This window comes from Neoarius graeffei, chromosome 13, assembly GCF_027579695.1.
Source record: "Neoarius graeffei isolate fNeoGra1 chromosome 13, fNeoGra1.pri, whole genome shotgun sequence".
NCBI lineage: Eukaryota > Metazoa > Chordata > Actinopteri > Siluriformes > Ariidae > Neoarius > Neoarius graeffei.
The window spans coordinates 75,461,351-75,477,993 of NC_083581.1; the positions used below are offsets into that span (position 1 = coordinate 75,461,351).

The following is a 16,643-nucleotide window of genomic DNA, read 5'->3' on the forward strand; positions in this document are numbered from 1 at the left end:
CCGGAAACCAGGTGTGGCTACTGTGGAGGAGGGGCATTGTGGCACATGGGAGTTGTAGTCCATCGCGGCCATGTTTGGAGGCCGTTCTGAACCAACACTTTCATCGCTATTACTGACACTATCTGTAACAGGTTCCTTCATGTCTCTTTCTTGACCCCTCCCGATCACTGCTTCATGTTATGCATTTTTATTAGAAATTTATATTATCTTCTAAATAATTATGATCAATTGTAAATAGTAATTTTACAACCCCAAATCAGAAAAAGTTGGGACGGTATGGAAAATGCAAATCAAGGCAAGGCAAGGCAAGTTTATTTATATAGCACATTTCATACACAGTGGCAGTTCAATGTGCTTTACAGAAGTAAAAGCAAAACAGTAAACAATAGAAAATAAAATTACATAAAATAAATGGGGAAGAAAATTAATAAGAATTAAACAATAGTAGAAATAAAATAATAAAATGAGATAAAAGTTCAATTTAAAAAAAAAACAGCAGAATAAAATAGAATAAAAGTTAAGTAAAATTTAAAACATGGAGAGACTGTAAAAGTAAAGGGTTTAAAACATGTAGAGATGGCAATATTAATAATTTAGCAAAAAGCATCTGAAAACAGCTTGGTCTTTAGTCTAGATTTGAAGCTGCCAACAGCAGGAGAATTTTTAATGTCCTCTGGGAGTTGGTTCCATAGCTGCACTGCATAGTAGCTAAAAGCTGCTTCACCACACTTTGTTTTAACAACAGGTTTTAACAGTAAATTTTGCTGCTGCGATCTGGTAGATCTGATTGGGTTAGGCCACCGCAACATATCAGAGAGGTAATTGGGCCCTGTACCATTTAGAGATTTGTACACCAGCAGCAATGCTTTAAAGTCAATTCTGTAGCTTACTGGAAGCCAGTGAAGGGACCTTAGAATTGGAGTAATGTGCTCTGTTCTTTTTGTTCGTGTGAGAACCCTCGCCGCTGCATTTTGAACCAGCTGAAGTCGTTTGATGGTCTTTTTTGGCAGGCCTGTGAAAAGGCCATTGCAGTAATCAACCCTACTAGAGATGAAGGCATGTATAAGTTTTTCCAGATCATTTTTTGACATAAGTCCTCTTAGTTTGGAAATGTTTTTTAGGTGATAAAATGCCGTTTTAGTGATTGCTTTCATGTGACTGTCAAAGTTTAGCTCACTGTCAATGAAAACACCAAGATTTTTAACCATTTCTTTTGTTTTAATCCCCTTTGTGTCAAGAATAGTGGTAATCCTGAGTCTTTCATCTTTTTTCCCAAATAGAATTACTTCTGTTTTATCTGTGTTCAGCTGAAGAAAATTTTATGACATCCAGTTGTTGATTTGGTCGATACACTGGTAGAGACATTCAAGGGGGGCATAATCATTAGGTGATAGAGCAAGATAAATTTGGGTGTCATCTGCATAGCAGTGATATAAAATTGAATTGTTCTTGATAATTTGCCCAAGTGGGAGCATATAAAGGTTGAATAGTAATGGTCCAAGAATCGACCCCTGGGGGACACCACAGGTCAAAGACATTGACGCTGAGGTACAATTTCCCATGGTAACAAAGAAGCTTCTAAGTATGATTTTAACCAATTGATAACTTTACCAGTCAACCCAACCCAATGTTCAAGTCGATATAGCAGTATGTTGTGATCAACAGTATCAAAAGCTGCACTGAGGTCCAGTAATACCAGGACCGATGTTTTGCCTGCATCAGTATTAAGACGTATGTCATTTATAACTTTAATCAGCGCTGTTTCAGTGCTATGATTGGCACGGAATCCTGATTGAAAGTTATCAAAACAGCTGTTTGATATCAAGAAGGCAGTTAATTGATTGAAGACAATTTTTTCAAGGATTTTCCTGATGAATGGTAGATTTGATATTGGCCTGTAGTTATTTAATACTGAAGCATCCAGATTATTCTTTTTAAGTAGGGGCTTTACAACGGCTTTTTTCAGGGACACAGGAACAACGCCAGTCTCTAGGGATGTATTTATGATTTGAAGCACATCTGTAATTATAAGATGCAGAACAGACTTAAAAAAGTTGGTGGGCAGAATGTCCAATTCAGATGTTGAGGAACTGAGATTTTGTACAGTTTTTTCAAGAGTCTCATAATCAATTAAACAAAATTCTGACATTGTGTTGAGGTTATCTGTCTGTGTCACTGGCGATTGCAGTTTTTCAATTATTTGCAACTGAGATATATTATGAGCAATATTATGTCGTATTTTATCAATTTTACCTTTGAAGAAGGATGCAAACTCATTGCATTTATTAACTGAGAGAAGTTCAGGTGCTAATTGTGGTGGGGGATTAGTTAGCTTCTCTACTGTTGAAAATAGCACACGGGCATTGTTCATATTCCTGTTGATGATGTTGGAGAAGAAAGACCGTCTTGCTTTACGAATTTCATAATTATATTTACAAAGCATCTCTTTATGGATTTGATAATGGATGTGAAGTTTAGTTTTGCGCCATTTTCTTTCAGTCTTTCTACACTCTCTCTTTAACAGTTTAACAGCCGGGTACTGCTTCCATGGTGCTTTCTGCTTATCATTGACTCTTTTGATTTTGAATGGAGCAATATCATCCATAATTTGGGTCATATTTAAATTAAAAATTTCCAGTAAATAAAAAAAAAAAAGAAAGCAGTGATTTCTAAATTTACTTTGACTTGTATTTCATTACAGACAGAAGGAACCCAAGATATTTCATGGGGTTTTTTTTTCTGTTCAACTTCATTTCAGTTGTTAATACACATCCATTCCTGTGTTTCAGGCCTGCAACACATTAAAAAAAAGTTGAGACGGGGGGAATTTAGGGCAAGTAATGAAGTAATGAAGGTGACTATAGTCATGATTTGGTCCAAAATCAGTATCCAGGAAAGGCCGAGTCTTTGAGGAGCAAAAATGGGCCGAGGATCTCCAGTTTGTCAACAAATCCATGAGAAAATTATTGATATGTTTAAAAACAATGTTCCTCAAAGAAAGATAGGAAGGGATTTGGATATTTGACCCTCTACAATGCATAATATTATAAAACAATTCAAGGAATCTGGAGGAATTTCAGTGTATAAAGGTCAAGGGCTCAAGCCTAATCTAACCCCCGTGATCTCTGATCCCTCAGACAGCACTGCATCAAGAACCATCATTCATCTACAGCTGACAGAACCACATGGGCTCAGGATTAGGAGTGTGAGGAGTGTGCTCCCATCACCCAATCAAGCATCCAGCCAGAGCAGGTCATGATATATTTTACCATATTAACATGCCATTGTTGTGTGTTATGCCTGATGTAAAGACTCTCGTCTCTGCGAGCCTACCACACAGATTTAATACATTGTCATTTTTAGGGCATACCTAACAACGTGTTTTCTTCCCCCCCCCCCAAATCTGTCCCTCTGAGTTACATGTTGATCCTGGGATTGAGATGCTGGCCTCTTCTGCCCCTCGGACCTGCTTGATCCATCCTGGTGCCCTGTGTCTGGTCGGAGTTTTATCGCACCGCTCCTGTGAAGGACGGCCCCATGAGGACAGTTGAGGGTTATACCTGTTAAAACTGTTATTATAGTCAGGCTGTCTGTTGTTGCCCAAATGAGGATGGGTTCCCTTTTGAGTCTGGTTCCTCTCGAGGTTTCTTCCTCATGTCGTCTGAGGGAGTTTTTCCTTGCCACCGTCGCCACAGGCTTGCTCATTGGGGATAGATTAGGGATAAAATTAGCTCATGTTTTAAGTCGTTCAAATTCTGTAAAGCTGCTTTGCGACAATGTTTATTGTTAAAAGTGCTATACAAATAAACTTGATTTGATTTGATTACTTTGGCAAACCTTTATCAAGCTACAATACAGAGTAAGATTCACAAACACCAGTTAAAACTTTACTGTGCAAAAAGGAAGCCTTATGTTAACTGTGTCCAGAAGCACCATCGACTTCTCTGGGCTCGGAGGCATCTGGGATGGACCATCACACAGTGGGAACGTGTATTGTGGTCACATGAATCAGTATTCCAGGTCTTTTTTGGAAGAAATGGATGCCATGTGATCTGGACCAAAGACAAAAAGGACCATCCAGACTGTTACCAGGAACAAGTCCAAAAGCCAGGGTGTGTCATGGTATGGGGTTGTGTCAGTGCCCTTGGCAAAGGTAACTTACACTTCTGTGACAGAGCATTAATTCAGAAAAGTACACTGAGATTTTGGAGCAACATCTGCTGCCTTTAAGCCGACGTCTTTTCCAGGGAGATTTCAACAAGACAATGCAAAACCACATTCTGCTCACATTACAAAGGCGTGGCTGTGGAAGAAGAGGGCGTGTCCCCTCTGTCTCCAATAGAGAATGTGTGGAGAATTTTGAAATGAAAAATATGACAGTGACGACGCCGTACTGTTACACACCTTAAGACCTGTTTGCAGGAAGAACTGGACAAAAATAACACCTGAAACACTTCATCGCTTGGTGTCTTCAGTCCATAAACATCTTTTAAGTGTTGGGAGAAGGAACGGGAACATTATAAAGTGGTAATGCTCCCAACTTTTATTGAAATGTGTTGCAAGAATCAACATTGAAATACATATTTATTTTGAAAAAAAAAAAAATATCTTGAGGTAAAACACCAAATAATGTGCTGTTGTATTGTTCTGAGAGCAATATACGTTAAAGTTTATTTACAAATCATTGTTTTTGGTTTTAATTTCAATTTCAATATACCGTCCCAACATTTTCTGATCTGGGGTTGTAAATTTTTTGTATCAAATATTATTCCTGGTGACGCCAATAACCCGGTGATAAATGTACTTTGTACTGGTCTGTAATTGTTCTGTTTTTTGGATTTGGTACAGAAGTCTGTTTAATGTTTTGACTTTAAAATCAGTTTAATAGAGCACATTTCAGGTGAAAACCTATGTCCTATATATATATTTTTTGAATGTGTGTGTACACTGGATGTGCGTATGAACGTTCGTGCAGCGGGTCGTGACTGTACATTTTCGCAAGACAAATGAGCTTTCACAGGCAGTGGGATTCTTGCTCGCTTGTGGGTCTTTGTCAGTGGCCGTGTGTATGTATTCAAATTGGACTGTGTGATGATGATGAGGTAAACTCAGGAAAATGTTGAATATGTCGCTGTTTTGGCAGTGTGTGTGTGTGTGTGTGTGTGTCTGTTAAAATCATTAGCCGCACTCCAATCAGAATGATTTACAGACTTCTGCTGTCTTTTCCTCTCTGTGTTCCTCTATTGTTTCATTCGGCCAGCACGTCAAAACCAGATGAGATCACTGCTGCCCGCCCACACACACACACACACACACACACACGTTTGTCTCACTGTCCTTGTGAGGACCTTCCATTGTCATAATTATTAATGCAGTTAATTAATGCTGTGCCTGCACCGAAACCGAACCCTGACCTTAACCTCAGTAATAAAAAGAAAACTTTTTGGCTCGTTTATTTATTTATTTATTTATTTTTGTTTGAAAAACACAACAGCAATTTCCTTGTGGGGACCATCCAAATGTCCCCACAAGGGCGAAATTGTCAGATTTTATTGTACTTGTGGGGACATTTGGTCCTCAGTAGTATATAACACACACACACACACACACACACACACACACACACACACACACACACACACACACAAAGCTAGCTGAAGGGTGAACATGAATATGCATTTAATTAACACTATTTCTCAATTTGTTTTGGATTTTTCTTCCAGCAATAGAAATATCTAAATACAGGAAATATCTTTCAGAGCAATGGATTCTCAATCAAACACAAAACACAAACCATAACCAGACAAATCTTCCCCCCCCCCCCCCCCCACACACACACACGTGTCGTGGTTTATTCCACTCCATTATTATTGACTCCTAATGACTCAGCGGAGTTTCCCGTCCAAAGCAGAGTGGATATGACCTTCAAAACTCAAGTGAATAATCTCCCTGACCCACTCTTTACCAGAACAGCCCTCACTGCGGCAGACGACACTCTCCTGACTCCAGACATAAACTCAGACCTTCACTCATAGATGCAAATAACCTTCAGTTTTAACTTGTAGTTTAGTTTAATTTGCACTTTAAAGGTACAAATTGTTTTGTTTTGTTTTTTCTGGAGTGTGCATAGGTATTCACCCCCTTTCATATGAAACCCCTAAATAAGAACCAATTCACTTCATAAGTCACATAATTAGTTGATTAAGCTCCACCTGTGTGCAAACAAAGTGTCACATGATCTGTCACATGATGTCTGTGTAAATCAACCTGTTCTGGAAGGACCCTGACTCTGCAACACGACTAAGCAAGAAACATGAAAACCAAGGAGCCTCCAAACAGGTCAGAGACAAAGTTGTGGAGAAGTATAGATCAAGGTTGGGTTATAAAAAAATATCCCAAACTTTGAATATCCCACGGAGCTCCATTAAATCCATTATAGAAAAATGGAAAGAATATGGCACCACTACAAACCTGACAAGAGAAGGCCCTGCCCACCAAAACTCACAGACCGGGCAAGGAGGGCATTAATCAGAGATGCAACAAAGACACCAAAGATCACACTGAAGGAGCTGCAAAGATCCCCAGCGGAGATGGGAGTCTCTGTCCATAGGACCACTTTAAGCCGTACACTCCATAGAGTGGGTGGGGCTTTATGGAAGAGTGGCCAGAAAAAGCCATTGCTTACGAAATCACGTTTGGAGTTTGCCCAACAGCATGTGGCAGACTCCCCAAACACATGGAAAAAGATTCTCTGGTCAAATGAGACTAAAATGTATCTTTTTGGCCATCATGGGAAATGCCATGTGTGGTGCAAACCCAACACCCTGAGAACGCCATCCCTACAGTGAAGCATGGTGGTGGCAGCATCATGCTGTGGGGATGTTTTTCATCTGCAGGGACAGGAAAGCTGGTCAGGACTGAAGGAAAGATGGATGGCACTAAATACAGAGCAATTCTGGAGGAAAACCTGTTTGAGAAAGCCAGAGGTTTGAGACTGGGACGAAGGTTCACGTTCCAGCAGGACAATGACCCTGAACATACTGCTAAAGCTACACTGGAGTGGTTTAAAGGGAAACAATTAAATGTCTTGGAATGGTATAGTCAAAGCCCAGACCTCAATCCAATTGAGAATCTGTGGCATAACTTGAAGATTGCTGTACACCAACGCAACCCATCTAACCTGAAGGAGTTGGAGCAGTTTTGCCTTGAGGAATGGGCAAAAATCCCAGTGGCTAGATGTGCTAAGCTAATAGAGACATACCCCAAGAGACTTGCAGCTGTAATTGCAGCAAAAGGTGGCTGTATGAAGTATTGACTTGGGGGGGGTGAATACTTATGCATACTCCAGATTTCTGTTTTTTCATCTTAATTAGTGTTTCTGTCACAATAAAACAACACTTTTCTCCTTTAAAGTGGTCGGCATGTTGTGTAAATCAAACGGTGCTCATCATCCAAAAATCCATTTTAATTCCAGCTTGTAATGCGACAAAACAGAACAAACACCAAGGGGGACGAATACTTTTGCAAGACACTGTATATACACTATTATCCCTAATTTTATTAATCCATTAAATGTTGCTCCTCCCAGTCTATTGGCTGATGGTGGCAGATGAAGAACATCTCAGGCATTTCTGTGTAAACCTTCTACACAAGAAGGTCTAATCAAGTAAAACAAACTCTCACACTATAACACACATTAGCTTTGTTTTTCTTTCCCCAGTAAGACATCGCATTACCTTAGACATAAATTGCACAATTGCTGTTTTTTTCTCATCTCATCTCATTATCTCTAGCCGCTTTATCCTGTTCTACAGGGTCGCAGGCAAGCTGGATCCTATCCCAGCTGACTACGGGCGAAAGGCGGGGTACACCCTGGACAAGTCGCTAGGTCATCACAGGGCTGACACATAGACACAGACAACCATTCACACTCACATTCACACCTACGCTCAATTTAGAGTCACCAGTTAACCTAACCTGCATGTCTTTGGACTGTGGGGGAAACCGGAGCACCCGGAGGAAACCCACGCGGACACGGGGAGAACATGCAAACTCCGCACAGAAAGGCCCTCGCCGGCCACGGGGCTCGAACCCAGGACCTTCTTGCTGTGAGGCGACAGCGCTAATCACTACACCACCGTGCCGCCCTGCTGTTTTTTTTCCTCACAAAAATGGTATTTGGCCATCAAAGTCTGAAGAAATATTTCTTTTATCATATTTAAACCTAAAATTCTGCAAATATTTTTCAGCACTAATGTTTCTGTCCCATTTTACTCCTCTGATGAGGTCATCAGTTCCTTCAGTCCAAATTCATTTAAATTTGCTTGCATGCAATTATTAAATAGTAAAACCATCTAAAATTTGGGATATGTTTTATAATTAATGCATGAAACGGATATCTGTCCATGTGCTCACTTATCAGTTACCGGTGAAAAGAATGTCGATACGTTTTCCTGTAATGAACGATAGAATGGAAACAGTGTTTAAAAAACAAAAAACACCCTCTTATCGCAGACGTCTAAGGGAAATTGCTCAATTCTGTTAGCAAATCGCTCTAATGATGTCTCTAATCAAATGCAGTTGTAAGTTTGTAAATTAAACTTTGTGTAATTTATCGTTTCAGGATATTTTATGGTAGATTATTTGTTTTCAACATAATCGCAATCGTTCATGGATACCATAAACATCTGGAGAAGTCTAAGTACCTGTAATTGTGTCTTGCGTCACTGTTGGATAAAAGCACATAAGAGCTGTTTGAGTAAGGCATTCTCTCGTCTCTATCTCATCTTGTGATGTTTTATTATGGTGAAATAGATGAAGCTTGGACTTTGCATTATACACAGTATTTCTTGACTGAATTCAACAACTGGCCTGAGATGTCCGTTATAAATGAGTTTGGAGTAAACTGTTTTTCTGTCCTTTTCTCAGTCCAAGGAATGTGTCGAAATTCTTTTCTGTGGTAATCATACATACGCTACAGATGAAATAGATTAGGATTAGGTTGGAAAACACTTACCGTAAGTATTTTTCTATTCGGATGAAATGAAAAGTTTAGGGACAAAAGCAGACATTTTTCTAGTTTTCTGTAAATAGAATGTTTTTATGTTACATTGCAGGCATTTAGCAGACGCGCTTATCCAGAGCAATGTACAACACACCCAGAGCAGCCTGGGGAGCAGATGGGGTTTAGGTGCCTTGCTCAAGGGCAGTTCAGCCATTTCTGCTGGTCCAGGGAATCAAATCGGCAACCTTTTGGTCCCAAAGCTGCTTCACTAACCATTAAGCCTCTGAGTTTTCATCTAAGTTGACTGGTAGAATTGGCCTTTTCATACAGGAGCAATCTGACTTGAGCTGCAGTGGTTAGCACTGTTGCCTCACACTGAGAAGGTTCTGGGTTCGAGCCCAGGGGCTGACTGGGGCCTTTCTGTATGGAGTTTGCATGTTCTCCTCATGCCTGCATGGGTTTCCTCCCACAGTCCAAAGACACTGTGCTATAATCACCCAATAAAATTCATGGAAGCTAGTTGATGGCTTCCTGGATCGCTGACCCTCAACAATGAGGATGGCAGCAGACAGAATTGAGATGCAGTAAGAAATTGTCATGACCTGAAAAATCAAACTTTACTAAAACAAAACTTTTAAAAAATGGTTTTTGATCACCTTTGGTGGCAAAAAATGAAAACTCCACTTTTTTTTTGTTGTTGTTGCAAAAACATACAATTTTGTATATAGCTGAATTAGGTTTCTTTTTACGCCCAACCTGTGATATTACTGCTAATAATAATAATAATAATAATAATAACGAGACCATCAATGACAGCGTAGCTCACTCCGGCCCCGTGAGAAATCAGATCTGGGTAGCAGTTCTGTGCACCCTAGGTTCCCCTACCTTCATGCCAGAAAGAATCAAAATCGGTGAAGAATTGAAGGAGAAGAAGCGATTTGTGTGGAAACTGCTCATTAGGGACTGATTAATTACTCCATATCTTCATTATTAATTGCAATTATGCAAATTTGGGTAGAAGCTACATATATACACCCCAGGCAGACCGACCTTCCTGCCAAAAAGAATACAAATCAGTGAAGACTTGAGAGAGAAGAAGCAATTTTTGTGAAATGTGGACGATGCCGGCCGGCCGGCCGGACAATGGACAACACAACGCATGATGTTATAAACTCATCAGCCGTCAGCTGGATGAGCTAAGGTGCCTTTCAAGGCACTTAAGGACACCTTACAATACACAATAAAAATCAACATACAAAGCCTAAAATACAAAACTAAAACTGTAAAAGTCATTAGTGCTGAAGTCAGACAGAATAGGCAAGTTTGAAAAGGTGTGTCTTAAAGGGGAACTGAAGTCAGTTTTAAACTTGCTTTATTTCTTAATTAACGTGTTATTCAATTACGTTTTGAGTTTTAGTAACCTTATATCGTGACTCGGATTGGCAACTAATTGCAATTAAATATTATACTTATCGGCCTGTTCGGTTTTTAGCCGTGTTGAATTTAGTTCGTTTGGTCCACGGCAGGCGTCGCTTATCCGCGCGATCTTCACGAGAATTGTGCGAGACTTCGAAACGTGAAGCGTCAGCCAGGTGTCAGTGCCGCCATTTTGAAAACTGTTTTCCAAACGAAGTATTGCACAAAAACGAGTTTAAATGACGATTACTGCCTACTTTTTTCAAACTTTCCTGATTGCTATCAAAACAAACAAAACTTCCGGCTTGATCACATCAGCATTCGAAAGAGGGCGCGCGCGTCTTTTGACAACGTTGGCAGATGTCGGTCACTTTGATTTCCACTGTACGTTTTACTTCCGTCCTACGATGTCTCGGACAGGTCTCAACAAATCATGTTTACGGCCATTGCTTTGACATATGGACTGATATATTACAGAGCATATTTCAAACACTCAGAACTTGCTATAGCAGCGACAAAATAGCGATCAAAAATGCATTCCTATATTTAATAAAATGAGAGAAATAGAATTTTGATAATAAAAAATTTGCCTTCAGTTCTCCTTTAAAGGTTGGAAGAGAATCAACAGTCATATGTTCATTGATATCAAATTTTTCCAAGCTTTAATGCATTATTTGGTGAAGTAAATGTTAATTTAGCGAGAGGACAAAGAAAGGTCAACGAATCATGGATGCAGCCAGGACGGATGGCGTTACAGGCTTCAGAATGCTGATTTGCTGAAAATGAGGTTTTGGCATCTGTGCAAAATTGGACATGGCAGATGTTGGTTTATGAAACACAACCACAAAAAAAAAAGTAGGATTTTACAAAGGAGATGTCTGTTTCTGCATTCTTACCATGCCTCTTCTCCATCTTCATCATGTGACCTATTTTTGCACATTCCGGGACATACTGTACAGCTTGGACTTCAACAACTCATACACATACCCTTTGAAATATATCCACTTTTCAAATTTGTATATTTCAGATTCTTCTATTTTTTTTTATTCTATGTATATCGCTACTATTGTCTTTATTAAATTCTTCTATTTTAATTGTCCAAGCGCCAATCACCAAAGCAAATTCCTTGTATGTAAGAACGTACTTGGCAATAAACTTGATTCTGGAAAAAAACCAAACAAACCTGCTGAACAGAAAGCTAGCACCACCATCAATTTGCCGCTGGGATTGGTTCAATTTTATTCCAGGTCGGTGTTTGTTGGCTTTGGCGCTTGAACTCTTCAAATACACTTAACGTTCAGGTCGTCTTCTGTCCTGGCCATATAGCTGTGATAACCCTTGCACTCACTCCACAGAGGTAAGGCAAAGATTTCACTTTTATGTAGAACACATGATTAACAGTGAATTTCAGAGTTTCAGAGCACAAAACAACACATGCTAATTAGAAGACTTAAAACAAGCTCTCAGTTGGGTTCAAAACCCTTCATATAGTGAAATATTCTATTACAAATATCGTGTCATTCTGAAAACATCAGACTTTCCTGTATCATCTGCCTGTATCTCAACCACAAATAAAGCTCTTTGGACATCTTTACCTATTTGAAAGATTAATAAAGTAAACCATTTCCATGTCTTATTGACGTTTTCTTACATTTGAGCTGTCGGAGTACGTTATAGACACAAATCCACAACTTTGTCCCAAATCTGACTTGCCATCGTTTTTTTGGCTGCCAGATTTCAGCCATAGTGACTTCCACCAGGTTTTCAGAAACCTCCACATATTTATAGACTCTACACCAGAGTTTCACAGCTCGAAACATAAATCTAGGCCCAGTGGTTTACGCCCATGCACTAAACATTTACTGCTTAAGGTGTTCAACAGTCCTGGGTTTGTACCGTAACTGTGAGCTGCCTTATTTAAAATAACAACCATAAAGTGATAAATAACACACACTAATCAAATTATAGAGACTGACAAGTATTTTGGTACTGTAACATCATACTGTAACAATATACTGGGACATCCTGCATTATATATACTGAGTTGCCAATTTATTAGCACCCCCACTTTCAGAGAAATGGTACATTCAAAAAAAAAAAGACTGTAATGTGTCATATATAGTGGGGACACCACTATTTTTAGCATCAGTTATAATATTTGGAGCATCATCCATCCATCCATCCATCCATCCATCCATCCATCCATCCATTATCTATACTGCTTATCCATCAGGGTTGCAGGGAAGCTGGAGCATAATATAAGCATGATATTTGGAGCTTGGTTCGCATCTCCAAAATGGCTTTCGTGCACTTTCATCTGGAGTTTTTCACGCACTGCCATTCCAAGGGTTTACTCAAAACGATTCAAAAACAGAACTACCAGTAATCAGAAATCCTGTTGACAAAACCAAATTTGTAGATATATATATATATGAAGAGTTTGGTTCCAAAACACTATATATCCAATTCCATTGTTTCATCTCATCTCATTATCTCTAGCCGCTTTATCCTTCTACAGGGTCGCAGGCAAGCTGGAGCCTACCCCAGCTGACTACGGGCGAAAGGCGGGGTACACCCTGGACAAGTCGCCAGGTCATCACAGGGCTGACACATAGACACAGACAACCATTCACACTCACATTCACATCTACGGTCAATTTAGAGTCACCAGTTAACCTAACCTGCATGTCTTTGGACTGTGGGGGAAACCCGAGCACCCGGAGGAAACCCACGCGGACACGGGGAGAACATGCAAACTCCACACAGAAAGGCCCTCGCCGGCCACGGGGCTCGAACCCGGACCTTCTTGCTGTGAGGCGACGGCGCTAACCACTACGCCACCGTGCCGCCCCAATTCCACTGTTTCGAGAAAAATCACTTTTTCTAATTACAGGACGTGATAAAAGGAAAACCGCTGTATCCTGTTTTAAAATGTATTGACTAACTCCTTAATGATAATAAACTTCAAAAATGAAATCCAGAACTAATTAAGAGCTTTTAACTGAACCAAGTCATTATTTTTTTGTCAAGTCGCTACATATCCACGCCACGGCATTTTCCCCCAAAATGCTACACATCCCTTTCTATTTAAAGTGTATTTAGCCGTGTTCTTTTGTGACAGATTATTTTATTTTATATATTATTTTAATTTTTTAGATTATTTTATTGAAATTATTCATAATTCAGTGTGAAATTGTTCAATAAACAATAAACACGAGAAGTGCCGAAGCGATTTCCTACTTCATGGGTGCAGCCATCTTAGAAGACTTCACACCAATGGCGGCCTCTGATTGGCCAAATGGATATGTCTGGTTTTGAGAAAAATCTGTGATGGCGCTTGTTGAGTTTTGGAATGAAAGGCCGTAATGCAGTGTATAAATCAATGGCAGACATCGTGTTTTGGTGAAAACTGAATATGGTATGAGCAAGATATAACTGCTGATGGTTTGGTGGTGGGAGTTTCAATTTTTCTAATTTGGCGTTTATTGCGTTTTGGAACCAAACTCTTCATTTGTATATCTACAAATATAGATTTGCAGATATCGATTCACATTCAAATTCAACACTTGGGTGCACCACTTAGAATTGTCTTGAATGGGTTAGCTGAAGGTTACGGCACTAAGGCTGTCAGCAAAGCTGCATCTATGGTGGGAACAGGAACATGAAGAAGACTGTAGAAGTGGTGGTTCATGGTTAAGGAGTTTGTGCTAATCATTGGAAAGGTTCTGAGTTTAAATTCCAGCATCGCCAAGGTGCCTTGTTGTGTCCTTGAGTAAGACCCTTAGCCCACAATTGTTCAGCTGTATTTGGTCTCCATTTTCACCAAAACGAGTAAATATAAATGGTGAGTATATCAAAGTGCTGATGGAAGTATCAGAATTTGGCATCAAGTCCATAGTGTAGTCATGTTTGATGTGAACAGTACGGGCTGAGGCGAACCCTGAGATGGTGTTGAGAAGAAGGTCTGAAAGGCATTATGTATCTGAAGATTATTTCAGCTCTTCATAGCTACAGATTTATCATTTCCAGCATGTGCCCATTCCAGGAACATGATTGCAAGGTTTCATTGTTTCCAGTGACTTGCAGATGCCTAGAATGGAGCAACATTTCATCCAGCATCTTGCAGAACCCATGCCCAGGCAAATTTATACTGATCTGAAGGTCATCAGAGGTGCATCACACTACTAGATGGGTAGTACTTAATAAACAGGCAACTTAGTGTATATAAGTAAGGAATAAAACACTTGTGGGTGTGCTGTTATAGGAAAACAAGGCCATCAATGATGGTGTAGCTCACTCTGGCCCCGTCAGAAGGAACGATCTAAAGTGGGCCACCTTGAGCAATAAATGTTGCAAGCTATACACTATATACAAGCTATATATAGAAGCTATATCCACCCTAGGAATACCGACCTATTTGCCAGAAAGAATCCAAAATGACCAAGAAGAATCAATTTTTGTTGAACTGCTCATTAAGGCTTAATTAGTCCATAACTTCATTAATAATTGTAATGACAAAAATTTGGATAGAAGCTATATGCAGCCCAGGCAGACCTACCTTCCTGCCGAAAAGAATAAAAATCGGTGAAGAATTGAGACAGAAGAAGCGATTTTCGTGAAATGTGGACGACGCCGGACAACACATGATGGCATAAACTCATCACCCGTCGGCCGGATGAGCTCATAATCACGGACAGATCGGTGCCAGATCGATTAACACAAAGTGGAATTACTTTTACCACAATGCAGTTGATTATTTTCTTATAACAGTATATCCTGAAGTGTTTTATTCATCTTACTGTATACCACAGTTTGCCAGCTTACATTTTTTGTATTAATTAAAGAATGATACATTGCATTTTTATCAATTTCAAGTGACACTTAATATAATCGAATGGCAGCAAAACAAGTTATCGCTTATGTAATAGTAGTTTTCCCGTATCAGAAACGTTACAGCTTTACTTTTGGCTGTTACAAATGGCCGACACTGGAGACTCCTTCCAAAATTACAAAATAAATGTCTCCTCACAGAAAACTCGCCCAGTCAGAATCGATAATTCAACAGCGCTGCTTATTAAATATAAAATATACACCATATGATAACCCATAAAACATGTCTGCCAATGAATTATGCTACGCTGAACTTGAAAAGCAATAAATATGGTTACTATGACATTGCTTTTCGCATCATGAACTTGATATACAACAGAAAATTTCATCACAACTATGGTTTCTATATGGCACAACATTGTTCCATCTCTGAGTGTCTCACCTCCTGTTCCATTGGTTGAGACGCTGTTAGTTAGGAGACTCTTGTCCAGTTTGGAGCTGCCATCGCTGCCACTGGTGACTGTGTGCTGAGGGCTGGTTAATTCCTGCATCTCCAATGACCTGCGACCAAACAACAAATCAGATGCTCTAAATAAAAACAACCCGAATGTGAGGTTTAATCAGGAGAGAGAACGTTTAGTCGGGAGACAGAAAGTCCTCAAAATGTAAGAAGGAATAAGAACCAGCACGGATATGCGGCAAGGACAAAGATGAAGAGGAAATGAATCATAAAATCTGAAAGTGATTTTGCTGGAAGATGCCATGTGTTTGGCGGAGTGAATATGACTCGATCCCAGAAGCAACAGCAACAGTTCAAGGTCTCATGTGTGAGGAACGCAAGCACATTTCTATGCACTTTTCACTTCTTTTGTATTTACTGTTGCTTTCAGAGCACTTATTAAGTTTTCAAATTATTTGTTGTTTATTTTCTCAAGTGGAATGATTACTCAATTTGCCTTAACACCCTTTGACCAAGCGTTAAGTCTGAGAGCACTTATTTCCAGTGTATGAGTCATTCCTACTAGCTTGCAGATCTCAGGCAATGACATGCCAATATGTCTGTTTTTTATTTTTTTAACTCAGCAAAGAATATACTGATCCAATCAATAATGTTTGGATGCAATTAAAGTTTGACTATTGGTTCCAAGCTAATTGGAGAGAAACCAGTTAGAACTCATTTTTCCTGATAAAGAGAACATTCCAGGAATGGGCGGCATGGTGGTTACATTACATAACATTAATGGCATTTAGCAGACGCTCTTATCCAGAGCGACGTACTGTATAACATACCCAGAGCAGCCTGGGGAGCAGTTGGGGGTTAGGTGCCTTGCTCAAGGGCACTTCAGCCATTCCTGCTGGTCCAGGGAATCAAACCAGCAACCTTTTGGTCCCA

The 16,643-nt window shown here is 39.7% G+C and overlaps 1 protein-coding gene across 4 annotated transcripts in view; it reads right to left on the reverse strand.

Moving 5' to 3' along the window:
• eya4 (EYA transcriptional coactivator and phosphatase 4) overlaps positions 1–16,643 on the reverse strand; it is a 149,267-nt gene that overhangs the window by 63,855 nt on the left and 68,769 nt on the right. For all 4 annotated transcript variants that reach the window (XM_060938523.1, XM_060938521.1, XM_060938522.1 and 1 more), the window contains one exon: positions 15,693–15,811. In XM_060938523.1, coding sequence (XP_060794506.1) covers positions 15,693–15,811 — 119 coding nt within the window. The remainder of the gene's footprint in view (positions 1–15,692; positions 15,812–16,643) is intronic.